This window comes from Falco cherrug, chromosome 11 (assembly GCF_023634085.1).
Source record: "Falco cherrug isolate bFalChe1 chromosome 11, bFalChe1.pri, whole genome shotgun sequence".
In the NCBI taxonomy this organism is placed as follows: Eukaryota; Metazoa; Chordata; class Aves; order Falconiformes; family Falconidae; genus Falco; species Falco cherrug.
In genome coordinates, this window is record NC_073707.1 from 7,473,921 (window position 1) to 7,492,950 (window position 19,030).

Here is a 19,030-nt window from a genome sequence, read left to right on the forward strand (position 1 = left end):
CAAGGGAGGCAGGCTCTTGCTTCCAAGATAGGATGGGTGAAAACGATAGGTAAGTAAGGTAGGGTTTAGGTTTGTTAGAGATGCCACTACCCTGCACTTGGATTTTTAATGGTGAAGATGAATTGGCACAGTAATCCAGGGCTCTGAAGTACATCATGCCCTTGGTACAGAGACTAGCTGCTGGATTTCACACCTACACAGTATCACTGAAGTCCTGTAATTAAACTGTGCAGGAATTTAACTGCACAGGTACAGTCTTGAATTTTCATTATAGTCTCTCTGTTCTGCTAGAATTAGTGCTGCAGAGGATTGAAGATGCTTCTCCTATCACCAAAAACTGATTATCTGAGTTTCCTTGAGGTGTTTTATAAAAATGCCAAGTTCTGCCAATGAGACATGTTTCAGACACTCTCTTCCTGAATTTGTTTCTCAGTAATAGTGTTTGTGCTAACTGGGATAAAAAAATAATTCCCCAGGTGCTAGACTTCTCCCATCACAGATAAAGCTTGTCTTGGAGCACGTGAAAATATTTTTGAGTGCTCAAACTCTCATTTGGTAAGTAGAATAATAAGGCACTGCCACTGCTGCAGTGAAGTTGGAAGTTCTTACTGACAGCTTAAAATGCAGTACCACGTCTCTCCCTCCCTATGCCATTAGTAGTATTGGCTCCAGCTGTATAACAACAACCAGCTTATCAGAGGCTAGCCTTTGCTAGGGAGCTTTGCATGTAAAAGCAAGCCTCCTAAAGGAGAAATTTCATTCTAAGATTTCTGTGTGAAGTAGTCCTATGTTGCTCTCAACTGAAAATAAATGCCCAGAATTACAGGCTTTCAATCCATTAGCTGAGAAGAATCACTTGTGTTTGCCATTGCATCATTTTTGGCCGGCGTTCAGTGCACAGTGACAAGTACTTATTCACCTAGAAGAGGAGGGAGAAAGCTACGTGGACTGTGGCTGAAATCACGATTGGAGTAAGTTGTTTCAGCTGAAAATGGTTATACCTTCAGCAGCGCGTAACAGCCAGGAATAGTTTTTTAGGCTGAAGGAACCACATGGGGCTATTCTGCATCATGTACTAATATGGGTTTGAGGGCTAAAAATAAACCAGTATTTTTAGCTGAAAAAAGTTTGCCTCGAGCTCCTGATTTTTCCGTCAGGAATGCAGAGTCGAAGCATGTGCCACCGAAGGCCCTTTCTCCGCCGGCAGCAGCCGCCCCCCACTGGCGGGGGCCGGCCCCGACCCCCCAGGCCCTCCCGTTCCGGCTACCTCAGACGCGGCCGCTCCTCAGCCAGCTCCCGCCCAATGCAGCTGGATTACCTACGCGGGACCCAAGAGGAGGGGAAGGGCGGGCGGCGGGTGACGACGGCCACTATTTACCTCAGCGGCTGAGGCGCCGGCACCAACCGGCGGGTTCGCGCCTGGCGCTGCCCGGGCGGGAGGCAGCGGGAGGGTGCCGGGGTGTGTGTGTGTGTCAGGCTGAGGGGAGACCCGCTGCCCCGGGGCAGGTGGCGCAGCCGGAGCGCCCAGCACCGGCCCCTCCCCCCACCGCCGACACCGCCACCTTCCCACAGTGCTGTGCGGCGTGGTGGTGTCCTGCAGTGGGCGCTGCTTCCGGCAGGGGGCGCCGGCGCCCCCCGCGGGGTGGGGGAGATGCGCGCGCAGGCCCTGGGGGACAGCCCCATTCCCCCCGCGGGTGCGCGGCGCCGTGTCGTCACGCGGGCGGTGCCGGGGTGTGGGGGAGGGGAGGCCGTGGCGCATCCGGGTCCCGCGGCGGAGGCCGGGGGCGGGGCCTGCCCTCACGTGACGTTGCGTGGCGGCGCAACCGCCATCTTGTGTTGTTGGGGCTGAGGAGTCGCTGTGGCCGTGAGGGACTCTCCGTCCGGGAGCGCAGGTAACGCCGTCCCGCCGGCTCCCTGCCCCCGCCACCGCCTCGGCCGCCGCCGCCGCCTCCCCGCTGCTGCGCTCCCGCCGCCGCCGCGCTCCCCGCCCGTGGGAGCCGGCATAGGCCGCGCGCCGAGCACCGGCCTTGCTGGCGGCTCCTGTCCGCCGCGGGTGCCGCAGCCCTGGGGCGCCCTGCGGCCTACTGGGAGGTGAGGCCGCCCTGGCCCGGCGGCGAGGGGCGCGCCCGGAGGGCCTCCACTGCGCTGCTGGCGAGGGGCTTTTGCAGGGCTTGCTGTGCCTGGCCCCGCTGGAGGGTGCGGGCCTAGCCCTCTCCATGCGGCTCCTTGGCAGCAGGTCCCGGCAGGGGGAGACGGTGCCTGTCAGGCGACGGTGGGGCGCCCGGGGCTCCTCACGCCCGCCGGGGCTGGCAGCTGCGTCGCCGGCGCCGTCTCCCCTCACGCTGACCCTTGTGAACTCGCTTGTCCCCTCCCAGCCCGGCGGGAGCGGGCCTGTGTGCCGGCAGTGCCGCGGGCAGATGCGCCTTCGCTGAAGCCTGTGTGCCCCGCTCCGAGCACGCCCAGCCCTGTCAGGTTACGCGGGCCGAGGAAGGAGGGAGCTCGCCGAGCGCTCCAGCCTTCCCCTCCCACAGACAGCAGGGTGCTGGGAGCAGCAGTGACCAGCAGTGTTTGACTGGAGAGGCCTTGGCAGGCTGAAGAGAACATCGATCAGGATTGTGTACGTTTGGTATTGATCCAAGACAAGTAGTTTCAGTGTAAACAAAGCAGTCTCTGCTCTTTCAAGTCTGTGTAATTGCCCTTTGAAGTGGGACAAGTTGTAGGCCAAAGGGAGATGTTGCCATATAGTACTTCTGCAATAAAATCTACATTTCCCCCCAGTAACCTTCAGCTCAATGTTCTTGGCGTGCTGCTGTAATGGTTTACCTCTTACTGTAACTCCTAAGTGTTTTCTTGGGGGGATGGGGGGGGGGGGGCGGGGAGGGAAATTCTGCATTCTGATTATATTCTTCTGTCTAACTTCTTGCTGCTCATTCTATTTTCTTGCTTCAGGAGCTGACTTGGGCAAGTTCCTGGAAAGTACGTGTGAATTTTTTTTTCCTTTTCCCATAACTCTGCTGGTTGCTTTTGTTCTTAAGAAACTTTTTAATAAACACAACTTAATTTGCTGCTTTGTGAATAGAACATTTGGTAGATGCACAGTGTGATAATTGGCAACCTTTGTAAACAAAATTGGTTGCAGTTGTCCCCAACAAAAGCTTTGTTCTGGTATTTTTGAGCTCTGTTATTGGGTGTTGGCTCCAACAGATAATAAGAGCTTTAGTATTAGGAGGTATTGGTATACTTGCTGTGCACTTGAATAGGCATCCTTTCAACAGTTAGCTCATGCTGAGGTAAAAATGTGTGCTCTAATCAGTCCTGGGGGTATCAACAGAAATGTCAGTGTCCTTTGCGCCTTCTGCGCCCACTTCACTCCACAGGCTCGTATAATACTACAAGTTAAGTCATGTCAGTGGTTGTGTGTGTCAGTGTTAATTTCTCGTTTAATGTGAGTTAAGAAAAGTGAAGATTCTGTCTAGTAGTTAACTATATGAAAAAGAAGGGAGAGGTTTATCCATGGCAGTTGAATGTCACTTCTGGTGAGTCCTGCTTCTTGTGTTGAGACTTTGATGGCTCCTTTCAACATCTGACAGTATTGAGTATAAGTACTAGGATTTCTTAATTATTTTAAGAGCTGCTCAGTCTTTCCCAGTCCCTGGATGCATGAATATGCATGTGGGTACATGGTCACTGTATTTCTCTTAAGACCTTTTCTGAATGGTTTCTCAACCCTGTCTTTTAAAGCAAGAGCATAGAACTAAAATGCAAAGTAGTTGTGTTGCAGCCATGATTTGTTTCACAGGGTGCTTACAAAAATGATTTGATACCACAGTAAAAAACTTGGACTCCTGCAGATCCTTTTTTCATTACAGATGTTCATCTGAAGAGGACTGTAAAATATGCTCGGATACTCGTATTAGTGGGGTTTTTGCCTTTTAAAAACATATAATAAATGAAAAATACTATTTTTATGCTAATGTAAATGAAAAAATTGCTTGTAAATAGAGAGTTGAGAGCTTTACCACTTAATTTTTCCAACTGTTTTACTCCTTGATTGAGGAAGAGATTGTGTGTGTAAAAGGGGAGAGCAGACAAGGTTTTGGGTTTTTTTATGGAATTTAAGCACTGTTGCATCTCTTCTACTATGCTGTCTCCTAAGGCCAATTGTCTAAAAGGAGTTCTGTCATAAACTGGAGTTTCCTATACCTGAATGTAAAAAAAAAAAAAGTTGACAGCTGTTTTAAGATCTATAGATACTTCATTTAAAAAAAAAACCCAACACCTATATGTCAGTCATATGAAACATCTCATTGGGGCAGCTAACTGGCTGAAGAGGTGGTTTGCCACTACATGTCTCTGCTGAAAGATCTTTCAATTCAAATATAGAAGGGGAACATTGGTTCACAGTAATGGATGAAGATGAGCTAGGCACCTGGACCATGGACTTTTCCTTCCCCTCTGTTCAGGCCTCTAGCTTTTTTTTTTGTGTGGTGGTGTTTGAAATACCAAGAATATGAAATTTGATTCTGTCTAGTTTTGTCTGATCTTGTAAGTTCAAATAACTGTCAAATGTATGTTTCTTATTCTTTCATTGAGGTCTTTAAAATTCCTTCTTAGGGGCTTATAAGGTATGATGTTAAATCTTCTCATAGTTTGATTTAGAAAAAAAAAAATTGGCATTTTTCCCTCATTTTTCTGTATGTGTGTTTTGGTGGGTTTTTTTTTCCCCTCAGTGCTTCTGCTCAAAGATGAGTGGAGATAAGCTATATTTAATTCATGATTATAGATAGACAGAGCTAAGGGGCAGAGCAATAAAATTTTTGCTCACAAGTGTAAAAGCACTGGCCTGATCTGCCTTCTTCCTGCATAGCTTGCTAGAGATCCATTGGATGCTTTGATAGGGAGGAACACATCTCTTTGTTACTGAAGAAGCATCTGAAGAAGCATTTGTGTTCAAAGGGACTCTGTTTCTTTGTGTGGTTTTCTCATCAATTTATTTTAATTCACTGAGTGACATTTGAAAAACTAGGTGTACGAAAAGCTGCAGGGGGGGATGGTATTTGCTTTTACGGGAACAAAGTCAGTTCTCAGCCCAGCTTAGCTTCTCCTTGCCTCTCTTGCAGTCAACTCCTGAACATTGTTTGGTTGCACAAATGAACTGGCTTGAAAATTGTCAGAACTGAGAACTTGGCAAGTTTGTTCAAGGTGTACCTAAGTTATGTATGGAACTAGGAAGGATTAAGTGCTTTAAATTAAAAGGTCTATACAACATTGGCCCTCTTGTGGTTAGTGGTAGTGTGTATGTGTATATACACACACAAAATCATGTAGTTCATCATAGTGATGTTTAATACCATTATTTTTTCATCTTTTGCTCACGTGGTAGTGAGGGATTGTAGCAGACAGAGGTCTTCGCATTACTTTGTTAGTAGCTAAGATTGCCACAGCATGTTGATTACAAAATGTGTCCACTTCTCTTTTTGCAGAGGGAGGTCTGCCAGTCCGTTGTCTCTATAGGTGGTTAAACATTCCTTGAATATAGAAACTGTAGAATAGCTTGATGTCTGTGTCAGAAACTAGGCTGCCATTGAAATTTTTATGTCCCTCTTGCTTTGCCTTTTTTTTTTTTGGCAATGAAAGGATGCGTGGAATTGTTTTGATGCATTTGAGGTTTTTGGCAAGCATAAAATAAGTGTGTTTTCAGGAGTGAGCCTCTCCTGTAATCCTTAAAGCTTGTAATATATAGAAGCTGATTATCTAGACCTCAGGATTGTGGAGAAAAGCAGAAGGGATACTTGGAGTTCTGTAGAGGTAATGGAGTCTATAGGTCAATGAGAAATTTTGATGGGACATCTAGAAAATTTGTCTTAAAATAATGCCTTGTTGACAATACCTTTTGGATCCTTTTTTTTTTAATTCCTTCAGGTAATTATTAAAGCTGTATGATTTTCTGTCTTTTTGGTCATGTATTTTAAAAAGTCTAGGCAAATAAAGAATCATTACTTGATGCCTTCAACAGTGGCTCTTGTGTATGTAATTTGTCATTATAAACAGACAAATGAGCTTACCAATAATGTTAGGAAAATAAACTGATTAGAAAAGTATTTTTGTATGTTAAATAGCTGTTAAATACATTGTATTTAATAAAAGGTAGTGTTTTTTTACTGGATATTTTGCCCTTTTAATAGAGAAATGCTTGATTCAAGTTGTGGTTGCTATGACTTTTTTTCCTCTTGTCACTGTCAACAAATTGAAATACTTTGCATTCTGTTGATAGTATCTTAATATTAAGGTACTGGTTTGTGTGACTGGGAGATTCAGAGGCTATAGGTGTCCATATGTAGATCAGATTGGATAAAAGGAGATTTGTGGTCTGTGTGATAGTCAGTCATCTCGGATTGGAAGAAACAGAAGGAAAAGATATACTTTGTATACCATGAAGTTGACATTGGGTGAAGTTTTATGATGATGCATGGATAGGTAAATTTATGTAACTTCAGACTTAGAGTCAGAATGTCATGTGGCAAGGAGTTGGTATGACTGGCAAGTAATGAATGTATTAAAGTGATTTAATTTTTTGTTTTTGAGCCACGTATGGTAGAATCTGAGGATGATTTAGGTTAGAAGAGACCAGCTTTTGGTGGTTGTCTGCTCCAGCCTCCTGCTCAAAGCAGGGCTGTTGTCAGTGTTAGACTGAATAATGTATGTGATAGAAAGTGAGTGAGGCTGACCGTGGAAGTAGCATATGGCAAGGTTTTTAAGTAAAAGCATCTAATAATGTGATTTAATAAATTGAAGACCCAGTGCAGCTACCATTAAAACCAATGGAAGCTCTTACATTAGGCTTTGTTAATGCTGGATCATCGTATTTTTCCTCTATGTTATGCTAGGCTTTAAGAGTTCTAAGGCAGGATCACAATACTGTCACAAGTCAGTTTACACAGCTACAGTTCTTAGATGAAAACAATTGAGTATCTTTAGCAATATTAACATAAAGAGATGTGATAAGCTATTAAAGTGTTGTAATTCATATGCAGTAGCAAGTTATTGTCTGACTTCTTGGTTGATGAACATATGCAATCTGATACACATACTAATTCTCTCTGTTAGGACTTTTTATTAGACACCTTCTCACTGTTGAATATTTGTTTCCTGAAGTATAGTATGTCTTCAAACTTCATAAGTAGGAAACCTTAAGAAGGGGTGGGGGGAAGGAATTTCTACAAAGCCCAAAGAAGCTGCCTATGTAAATAACATTTAAAAAACAGAACCAAAAAAACTCAAAACAACCCAGATCTGTTAATACAATGGGGGTTTTCAGTGTTTGTAGTCTGAAGCTTTGTTCTGCCACTTCGAATGTATGTATGGGCTGTATAATGTGTGTTACGAGTCAGTGAGGAGCAGGTAGACAGACCCAGCCTCCTGATCTGTAACGTGTTGTGGAACAGCGTAGACTGACTACATACCTACCAGAAAAATTTTGGTGTACAAGGTAGACAGATGTGGAAGTGATTTTCAGCTGGAAAACAAGAGTGCTGGCAGGGTTTTGGGATAGGATTTGGAAAGAGAAGTGGTTTGCGTTCCAGCCCGTGGCAGGGCCAAGGGTGTGGTCCCCTGACTCTGCTTGGAGCTTAGTTGCTGGTGTCTGCTTTTGGCTGGAAGTCTTGTAATAAAGGTGGAGGTCACGCTGCTTTCTGGTGGAGAAGCTGGGAAAAGCTTTCATGTTTTTTCGTGTTCAGGTGAGACAGGAAGCGGATACCTCTCTAACCTACCTCTAACCACCAAGTTCATAATCATAGGTGGAAAAGGAGGAATATCTGGAATTGTGATATTTAATGTTCCTTTATTTTTCTTGGGTTTTGTTAGGTGTGCACGTGTCTCTACACTCTGTTGTCATCCTATCCCAGAAGAGCTTCGGTCCTATTTCATGTGTTTGTCATTTTTGACTGGGGTGTGCAATGTGTGGCAAGCTGCAGCACTTCAGAAGCTTTAGGTGGTTCTGTGCAAAGTGAGCAGAGGGTGATCAGTTTGGGCCTGCCATTTGAGAATGTCGTGGACAGTTTTTGACCAGAAACTGCTGAGAGTTTGAAACATTTTGCAATGGTTTGAGACAGGAAGGTTGTAAGACTTTAGGACATCTAACAATGTAACTGTAATAACAAAAGCATAGATTCTGGAGAAGTGGATGGTGTAGACATTGTTCCCTTAGCAAAAACTTTCTCTTGGCATCTGGGTAGATAGGCCTTGAAAAATTCACTGCCTTTATCAGGATAAAGGCTTGGTAAGCCAGAAGGGACTACTCTGCAAGTGCCTGGCATCTTGTGTAATGTGACTAATGGAATTTTTTTCTGATTAATTTTCTGTTTAAACTAGAACATACCTTTAAAAAATAATTTACTGTTGACCTGAAAACAACTTACTCTGTTGTTTATCTCTGAATGTCTTGCTTCAGTCCCTTCACTGAAAAACTTAGGTCTTCAGCATTTTTTACCTTCACGCTCAGTTACAGACTAAGCAAGATACTTAAATTTTTCTCAAAGCTCAATAAGTAGAGCTTTGGTGTGTGTGTGTTTGGTTTTTTTTTTTTCCCCACTGTAAGGCATATCTGTCATGTTCTATCAATTTTTGAACACCTGATTTACCAGCTTTCTTGCCTTATGGACAGCAGAACAGGACACAGATTCCCTGCAGTGATAAAATCCACTCTATATTTACTCTGTTTATTTCTCTATTCAGTGTTTTCTGTTAGCTCTTCTAGTCAATATTGTATGTTCCTTTTCAGCTGATTAGTGTAATAAATCTCAGATTGGTTTCAGGACTGTGTTTTTCCAGAATAGTTTTGTATTTGTTGTATATTGCCTGTGTTTTTTGCTTATGAGTCTTTTCATTGTGTGCTTGGCCTTATTAAATGCAACCTGCTATACTGGACCAAGTAATTGAATAATTCATAATGGGTATTATTGGTGATGTGTCATGTCCATTATTTACCATATCCATGTTTGTCATCCTCAGGTTTCTGAAGTTATGTGGGCCAGGGCCAATGTTACAGAATCTATAGAAGTAGAGGATAGCTTCTTACCTTTTATGCTGTTTTGAGGATATTTTGCCTTCTGCGATGGTCTGTTGTCAATTCTGTAGAAGAGAAGGTTAAGAGAAAAAATAGGTTTTGATGATTTGATGCTTTTCCTGTGGTTCTGAATGATTTTCTTTTTAGCATTCTATTTAATTGAAGTGTCCTGCAGAAGTTAAAATTTATTCACTGCTTGCTTGAGCAATGAATTTTCTACTCTTAGAAAAGTGTATTTTGATTGTCTTCATAAATCCATGTTGTCTGGCCTTAATTATGTCAGTGTCCTTTAATCAGTGCCGTCTGTTTTAGCCAATGATTAATATCAAACAGAGTGGTAGTGTAGCCACCTGAGTCATCCTGTTTACCACTGTACTTAAAAGGTAGCTTGCATACAGTTCTGCATCTTCTTTAATATTGCAAGAATTAGAGAAAATCAGCATTAATTATTCAGTCAACCTGTTAATTTTTCTTAAGATGTAGTTACTGGCACTGAAATTAGCTAGCTCTAGTAGCTGCCTGTGGAATGTTTTCTTGCTTTTGGAAGGTGAAGTTTTATTGTCTTGATGTAATGTTGCTGTTCTGTGGTGGAACACTGCTGTTAAATTCCTGTTCCAAGTTTATTTAAGGGGAACCCAGTTCCTTGCACTTAAGCCTGTTCACATTATATTTCTGTTGTGTTCTTTGGTTCTCAAAATTTTCAGCCAATTTTTATGTTAAAAAAGTTGTTTCAAACCCACAGTAGCAACAGAAAGGGAAGGATACTTTTCTTCCTAAATATCTCTGATCAAACAGTAGACTATTTAAAAATAAAATAGCTGTGTATAGGAAGTGGTATATCTTTTTTCCAAGGTTTAGGTTTCCAAAGTTAATAAAAAATCTAAGCAAGCAGCAGCCCCAAAGCTATAAATTGCAGTGACAGTCCAAATCCTTAATTTTTTTTGTCTGTAGGAAAGATTAGATGGGCAGACATGAATGCAGTCATGGCTTAGACTCAGCTTGGGATGCTAAGAATCAGTTTATCTCTGTCCAAAACAGCAGAACATCTTGTTGAGACAGATTGCCATGTGGTACAAGCTGAAAGAATTCTGTAATGCAAATGTCGGAATTTAACATTGCTTGAAAATCTTAACTCCAAGTGCCCGTAAGGGACAAACCTTAAAATGGCAATTTCGTGTAAATATTGAAGTTGAGCAAAGTCTGGAAAACATGGCAGTTTAGATCTTTCCAAGTTTCTGAAAAACAGCTTTTTGCTTTAGGTATTTATTAGATAGCTATATGTTCTAAGACCAGAGCTTGTGGCCAAAATGTGCTATGCTAATTAAGACCTTTCTTAGATTATTTGGTTTTTTCACAGCTGAAACATCTTATGTGTTTTAACACACAGATCTACCCAGTATAATCATGTTCTGACTCATGTCAAAAGCAGATGTTTCTGAGAGCTTTAATAGACTAGCTGGGTACTAAATAGTGAGCTTGAAAAATAATTAAAAAAACATGTCAACTTGGTAAAACAACCATTGTACCTAAAGCAAACCAATGAAATGAGTTGAGTGTTGCTGATAGCAACTTTGGTACCTATAATATTACCTGTTAATTGTGAATGAAAGCCGCTTAAAGGCTTAATGTTATTGGATTACATTTTGCATTTGTTCAGAGGATGGACTTCTGACTTCCAAAGCACTAAGCTGCTGACAAAATGAAAAGGAAGTTTTTTCCCTTGCCAGTCCACAGCTTGATAGTGGGGTTGATGTGATTTCTTCTCTTTTCAGTCCTGCATGCTGATAGTGAGTTGGTGGCTGTGGTACCACCCCAGGAAAATGGAGTTCCAATTTATGAAGCTATTCCAGTTTTCCCCAAGTATGCAGGAAAACTGCAACTGTAGGGTTGCACTGGTGCCTTGATGAATAATTGACCTGATTTGAAGAAAACCTTGGAGCAAAGGTTCCCCTTTGAAGGAGTGGTGGGCAATTCTCAGGTAGCATTCTTGCCCAGGCAGTGGTGCTAACTGGACATCATCAAAATACAGCCTCAGTTTCTGGCCTCAACTTGAGGCTGTCCCTTTGTGCACTTGCCCATATAAAATTTGTGGCTGTGCAGATTCTTCAATCAATAGCCATTAATTTGTAGAAAATCTTGATTTACAAAACTCCAGCAATTCAGAAAGGGTCTTTTCCCTCATCAAATTGTATCGAGGAGGAAATGTGTTAGGTATATATTATTTCTGTGATTTACCATCCTTGATTAATAAGGGGGCAGCATAGATAAAAAAGACCAAAATTAACATTTTAATAATTAATATTGAAGCTTAGAGCCTAAGAAAGTTATCTAGATAATAAAGATCTGATAAATTTGTGACTGTTCCTTGGCCAAAATAGTTAAATTTATGACTTGGTAATTCATTTTCTTTTTTTAATTCCTCACGCTTTTTCTTGCCTCACCCTGACTCTCTCCTCATGATGTGAGTGCCACGTAGTCCACCCCAACTTGCCATTCTGGTTAGTACAGCTTCTCCTTTGCACACCAGCTGTGTGTGCTGTGCAGTCCCTGTCAGAGGTTCCTCTCCAGTTTGGCTTCTGTGCTCTCACCTTTTGGCTACTGCTTTGTGAACCAGCAGAAGCAGCACAGTTTTTGCTTTCCCTATCTTGGCCAAGTGTATTCCTCTTGCGCACTTGCTGCCTTAGCTTTCTTGAGTCCCTTTTTCCTGTTTGCCCTCCTCCCAAATCATTACCTGTTTCCAGAGTGCCTTCTTTCCGAGGGTTTCCTTTCAGCTTTGTCTGTAATTTATTTCTTGGTAATGCTGCCTATTGGAGTAAATTCACCTGTTACACATACGTGAATAATTCACAGATCTGTTTTTTATTCTGTTTTTTTTTTCCTCCTGTTCAGCTACAATTTCATCCACTTACAGATGTCTTGCTTTCAATTAAAAATTCATGCACAGATAACTTCTAGGGAGGAAGTAGCTTATCTGAATGCAACACAGAAGGGGAAGCCAGCAAAGAATTCCCAAAACAAAGCTTGGTGGCCAAAATGAGGGACAAGGAAAGCCATTTTGCAGCTCAGTGGGATGAGATTAGCAGGCTTTGAGTATGCTTGCAGGCACTAAAATGCTTAGGAGTCTAATAGAGAAAGATGACACATTATCCTCGACTTTTTGGGGAAGGAAACCCAGAGGCTGAAGAGAGTGGGGCCCAGTGGGTCCCAAACTAGTAAACCACTCAATCCTAACTGGTTTTTAGTGCTTTCTCCTTGCATCTGATGCTTTTCAGCTGTGTTTTTGTTGCAGTTTAACATACTCTGTGCCAGCCTTTTTCATACTACTGATATTAAGCTAACTGATCTCAGGAGCTGAAGATCCCAGGTTCCCTGGTAATCCACATGGGTTGATTTGAAAGCTCTCCCCCCACATACCCCTCCAGCAGAAGGGTTACAGGCATCGCAGGAAGCAAAGGGACAGGCATCCAATTAAGGCTATTAGGAACTGCATTAGAGGCTTTTGTCTCTGCCAAAGTGTGCACGATGGTTTGCTTGAATTGCCCCACAACATTTTCACATGTGGCTGCTGTATGTCTTTGTTAGGTACCTAACCTTGTGTTTTGATTTGCAGAATCATGAATGGATATACTGTGAGTGTTCTAATGAGCTGTCTGGGGCTTCAAAAAGGCAGCCGAAATCAGACCAAAATAATCTCAGACTAGGCCTGTGAGAATAGCTAGATATTTTTGTATTAGCCTCCGTTGCAAGTAATGGGGATAATCCCTTTTCATTATGTAGAGTTATTGTGAAAATAAAAATATTACAGTTTTTATATAAATTATATTGTGTATGGGAAAAGGTTAATATGGCATGTAGTAAAAATTCATAGCCAAATGTTGGTTGGTAAGTTTAGGCTGCAGGGAGTTTTACGACTATGTGTATTCTTATGCCCAAAAGATTTGAGTAAAATCTACTCAAGCAGGTTTTGCCGTTTTGTTTTGTTACATTTTCTAGCTTTTAGGCTGTTTGGTGTGTTGTTTGGCTTTTCTTTTTTTGACCTTAGTATCATTACTTCTGTAGCATAAAAAAAAAAGTTTCCTTTGTTTGGATTTGTCCTTTTCTTCAGTAACTAATACGCTTTCTGCTTCTAACACCCCCCCCCTTTTTTTTTTTTCTTTTCTGTCACCTTTTCATGCAAAGTGTAGACAAACTTATGAAGCTCCTTTATTTAGTCCTTGGGTCTGTTAAGGAAAAGAGAGGCAAAGCTCCCTCCCTCCCATCTGTCTTTATGAGTTTTTGAAGTCTAATCAACCAATTTTTGTAGGTAATGCTTCAAATCGTGTTTTCTTTAGGTTTTGGCTACAGTGTGTTTGTTTTGTTTTTTTTTTAAAACAAAACTACTTCTGCAGATTTTGTTACTGCCATTGCTGAAAGGAAAGAGGAGCTGTATTTTCTTACTACAAAAGACACTGCTCCAGAACTGCCTGGGCTGGACTTAACTCTGACGGAGAAAACTTCATGGCTGTCCCTTAGTGTTGCTCTTTCCCTCCAATATGGCTTCATCTGCCATTGTCCATACACTCTTGATACATAGGAACTTGACCAGACCTTCACTAGTGTCTGTAGGACCTTGGCTAATAACAATGAAAGTAACTGAAGTCTTAAGTTGTGCATTATTTTTCTTAATAAGACCAAGCATGAGAGAAATACTGTCATCTGCCTGCAGATTTAGGAGGATGTCACAGCACTGCATGTACTCAGTCTTTAGAAGGCTTATTTTTCAAGAATGAACAGTGGAAATTTCTTGAATACTCTGCCACTCAACTGGCAGATCTTGCTGTAATTCTAGTGGGGTTTTATCCTCTTGTAATTGTCAGGAAGCTGCAGTTCTGTTCTTACAGAAGAGGATTATGCATAAAATTCTCTGTGTTTGGTTGTCTTGTGGTAATCACTGATTTGAAAAGGGACTGTACAAATTGTTTCTTCAGACACCCTGATTGAGTGTCCTTTTTGAGCTGTTAAATTTAGGGAAAAGATCTTCATGCAGTTACTCCTATATTAGTAAATTAATCTGTTGGAGAGCTGACGTGGATTCCTTAAAAAAAATAAAATATTCCATGTAATCAGTTTTTTCACTTTGCATGACAGGTGTGTTTTGTATTGTGAAGAAGTTTATGAAAGACTGTATTAATCCAGTTATTTTCATAGTAAACTTTTCTTCAATTTTTCAGGTTCACGCTTTTTACAGAAGAGGAATAGAACAGGAAAAAATGGCAGCAGAAACTCAGACACTTAACTTTGGGCCTGAATGGTGAGTTTTTTCTGTTTTGCGAGACTTTGGAACCTTGTCTAAAATTTAAAAAAACCCTGAATTTCTGTCCTTTGGTACTAAATTGATTATAAGACTGAATGGGATAGAATGTTTTTGGTGTTCTATACTGCTTCACCTCAGTCCCTGGCCTGTGATGGAAAACAGCATTATAAAATTAGTCTTCACTTTGTAAATTGGCATTGTGTATGAAATGAGTTGGCTTTTCATGTTACGGTAATGTATAACATTCACATTGCTACCAAGTATCTGAGGGAGAAATAATGTTTATGATCTGGGAGATAAATGTCAAGGCAAAGTGAAAAAGACTTACTTGTTTGGTCTTTCCATGTGATACATATTATTAAGGAAGTTAAACTCTCTTTACTGGATTTAAATCTGTAGCTAAGCAAGCTTCCCCCTCCCCAGTATTAAAAAAAAATAAAACCAGATATGGAACATGGTAAAAGTGTGTGTTTCATGTCATAGTCTCCTTTATGTGTACACTGGAAAGTGTCAGGAAAAATGCGCTATTGTGTTGAAGGGAATCCTTGGTATTGCATAATCTCATGTCAGCTGTTAGTTTTCCAGCTTGTCTGACACGTATTGTCCTGGCTTTTGCTAAAGAGTAGTTGCAGAGGTGTAATAATGGTTCAGTATTTGTTCCAATTTCTTGTTAAAGTGTTGGTGACTGCAGTTACAAACAAGAACTTTGGATGGTGTGGTTTCTGAAGAGTGATGTGGTCCTTAAGTGTGTAAATGGGAGTGGAGTGGTTATAGGAAATACAATTGCTGCATAGCATGTGGTAAGACTATTATTGGAATAACATATTCCTGCTGACACATTTTTATACACAATGTACAAAAATTGGAGAGTGTTAAACAAAGAAGACAGACGTGATTTGTGGCCTGGAAAATAATGAGAGATGTCAGTCTATTTTGTTAGTTTGAAGGAAGCTTAAAGAATGATTTTATCACTATCTATAAATACACCCACCAGCAGATATTTTGTGCTGGAGTGCTCTTCAGCGTAAGACAGACATGATTAGATTCATTGATGGATGGAAGCCAAAGTTATATTAAAGAGAAGGGGGAAGGCAACTCTAAAAAAAGCACATATTTTAACAGTAACTTGATTGCTGTGTCATAGGGAGGGGACTTCAGTCTCCCGTTTAGTTTAAAAACCAAATTAGGTAGTGTGCAACAGTATATATTTTACTTTGGTGAATTACTGGATTTTTACATTAACAAAATTCTAAGATTTATAATTATTCTTTTGGGTTGCAGTATAGTCATGTCTGTCGTGTATGTTGTTGTATCACTTAATAGTCAAACTCTTGGTGACGTTTGATTTGGAGTTGAGCGTTGCACTGAGCCAGCCATCCAGTCCTTTGAGTAATGCCTCCCCAGGCGGTTTGGTTGGAAGTGCTAAGTAAAGAAATTGCCACTGGGGGGCACCAAACTAAAAAAATTAAGATAACTATTTGACTTGCAAATTACTTTTTGCTTTCTGTTTAGAGAACAATAAAACAAATCAAAGCAATTCAATAATTAGGTGAAAGGTAGCCTCTGAATATTTTTTTTCTGAGCACCCTTCTTTCTAAGGATTTTGTGATTACTGAGAAGTTTTTATTGTTTTACTTGTCTAAGATGCACATCAAGGAGAATGTGGAAAATGTGGTGTGGGTTTTATTTCTTGACACATCCATTTGTAAAACATACCCTGTATTGTTAAGTTTGAGGAATTTGGGTAGCTGAGGAAATGATAGTATAGAATAAGACTAATCCACCTGTGGAGTGGGAATGGTATCATACAACTATAAGATGTTATCTGTAATAAGTTGAGTAGCTTACCTGTGTGGGATGCAACCAAACTTAATAGCATATGTATCTGTTAGTGCAAGTTAGATTACTGCTTGAAATGTCTCTAAAGTACAAAATACAGCCACACTTTACAATTTATTTATTTTTTTAAAATTGAGATGATAATCTAAATGATGTATATGTTCTCTGAAAAATACCATTAATTTTAAGTTCTGGAAAAGGAATTTGGAGTAGAGTAACAAGAAGAAACCTCATTGCAAATTTTACTGTCCTATACTACTTGTTAAATTCTGTAAAACACCTGAATAAACTTCTTCCTTAGGTTAATGTTTGCCATGCTGTCCACAGTGTGGTAAGAATTTTTCTTACCAAAAAGCTGTTGTCATTAATTTCTATGGAAGGTGTTCCAACAGAATTTCGTGCAGCCAGTGTAAATAGCTTAGTCAAGGCTTTAACTTGCAGTATAGTCAGCATGAGAGTTCTCCAGGGGATGAGTTGAATTCCCTGATGTGCTCATGGGATATTTTTTTTTTCTTTTTCTGCCTTGGCTATGGGAAAAATGAGGAAAGCTCTTTCACCCTTCTTGTTGAAACATGAATTTTAGAGTTTTCAGGTTAAGGATGTCAATATCTTTACTTTCAGGATGGGGTTTATTTCTTTTGTGTCAAGTCTGTAAACATGCAGAGGGATGATAGCATAGGTGAAGACACATTCTCCTCAACTTTTCATTGTTTTTTTTTTTTTGCTTCATTTTAGGCTGCGAGCTTTGTCTAGTGGCGGGAGCGTGACATCCCCTCCTTTGTCTCCGGCTTTGCCAAAGTACAAACTAGCAGACTATCGCTATGGGAGAGAAGAAATGTTGGCACTTTTTCTAAAGGATAATAAGGTGAGCAGGAAGAGGGAGAAAGCCTGGTGTGTGTATTCCTAATGACAGTCTTGTAATTAGGAATAGTTATTTGTGTATTGTGATTATGGGCAAAGAAATTGTGTATCCCTTGGCAAAGAACTGAAGAGGTCTGATTACGGGGTTTTTTGTATGTGTGCTTATTTGATCCCGCTCTTAACTTTGTTCAGTAGTTTTGAATCTTTTTGTCACTATGGGTAACTTCATGCACCCCCAAGAACAAAACCTGATTGCCATATTCAGGCCCACTGCCACAGTTGACTGAGGGTTAAAATCTCCTTGTAGCTGTGTGGATTTGCTTGCCTCAGTAGGATTTTATTTAATACAGTGTAAAACAGTTACTTGGTTCAGCTTGAAAGTTGGGCAGTAAATCATATTAGCGTATCATCTAACAAAGGCAAGAACTCCCCATTTATCCTGACATAGGGCAGTTCACTTTAGCAGGTAACCAGCCCGATGAGAGCAGTCCTCAAGTTGTTCGTTTCTCTGGGACTCGGGGCACAATCTACTAGCACATGCAATACAAAGAGAGCAGCATAGAAAGTCAAGAACTTCCCTCTGTTTTCATTTCAAACAGAGGTTCTTGGTACAAAAGTCACGTTTCAGAGTGTTTCAGGCAAATGATTTGTACATTCTGCATTTGTAAACACTAGGTTTTTCTTTAGATGGTGACAGAGGTTGGTTTATTGTTGCAGCAGGCACATAGTGATTTGGAATCCTGAATCCCTTCCAGAGCCTTACCCTCCAGTCAGGGAGGGACTGCAAGAAATTGTCAGGTTGTGCCTCTAGCTTTGCATATAGATGTGCACACATACCTCTGTGTTCTTAACCCTGCCACGACTGGGCTGACATCTCGTACAGTGCTGGGACACCTGCATTGCTTACGTACAGATTCAAGGGTGTTGAATGTCAAATATTTTTCTAAAGCTAAGTGTGTTACAGCTTAAAGCCATGCTTTAACGTGCAGAATTATCCTGCTTTACTTGGAGAAGCTGCAGTTTAAACCTTGATGTTATGCTTGAATAAGTCAGCCTGTCAGAGGTCATTGTTTTTTTCAGTTGTGTATGTTATATCAGATGATGCTAAGACCTTTTCAGTTGCAATGGATTCAGAACAACCTATTAATACCCTGTGTTACAGGAAGCTCTCTGATAGTTATGAATGCTCCAAAAAAATATCTCTCCCTGTGAGTTTGCCAGAAGGGCATTATTATTAGAGTATATCTTGCTTTTGATATACCCATGTTTCCATGGTGCTGAGTAATTCTAGTTATTGAGACTGAGAGGACTCTTGACACTTTCTAGTCAACTACTAGATGTGTTTTTAAGATCCTTTTTTACTGTGTCATCTTAATCTTTGCTGGATGAAGATTAGGCAGAGTTGCATCTCTGATTAAAAGATACTCTGATTGAAAGCAGGAAGAGTTCCGCTAGCATGTACCCAAATGAAAAAATAAAACCCTATGTTGCTTTGCTTCAATTAAAATTTGGAGAAGTCTATCTCTAGAATTGCAAACTAGATATTTTTGAAACTGTTCTCTGTTGGCATAGTTGGAGCTCACTTGGCTGTAATTGCAGTTTCTTGTCCACATGCTCAAGGTCACATCTGCTGATGGAGCCTTTCATCTGATGATGGACTGATTAAAACTTAGTGTTAAAGTTTCTCTTGATTTAAATCATCAATGTTCTCTGCTGAATAAATCCATACCTATAGTTTATACTTTTTTTGATTCTTTTGTTTACTGCCCCTGTTGGTTATAAATTGGAAATGCTGACTTTAAATCAAATACAACTCTGGTGCTACATATGATTATTTTGTTAATATATAAGTAAAAGTCTGGTTATAAAAATGCATTGAAGTTAAAGTAGTACTTTTTAAATTTACCAGATGAAATTTCACTTGCTTCAGATTTGTGCTGCAGTGATGTGGAAGTTTTAATTCTGATGTGTGT

General features: G+C 40.8%; 1 protein-coding gene across 1 annotated transcript in view; it reads left to right on the forward strand.

Annotated features, from left to right (window-relative positions):
* The first annotated feature begins 1,789 nt into the window (after positions 1–1,789).
* GIGYF2 (GRB10 interacting GYF protein 2) overlaps positions 1,790–19,030 on the forward strand; it is a 79,144-nt gene continuing 61,903 nt past the window's right edge. Inside the window, exons 1-3 of the mRNA XM_055723228.1 lie at positions 1,790–1,892; positions 14,275–14,354; positions 16,932–17,061. Coding sequence (XP_055579203.1) covers positions 14,314–14,354; positions 16,932–17,061 — 171 coding nt within the window. The 5' untranslated portion in view covers positions 1,790–1,892; positions 14,275–14,313. The remainder of the gene's footprint in view (positions 1,893–14,274; positions 14,355–16,931; positions 17,062–19,030) is intronic.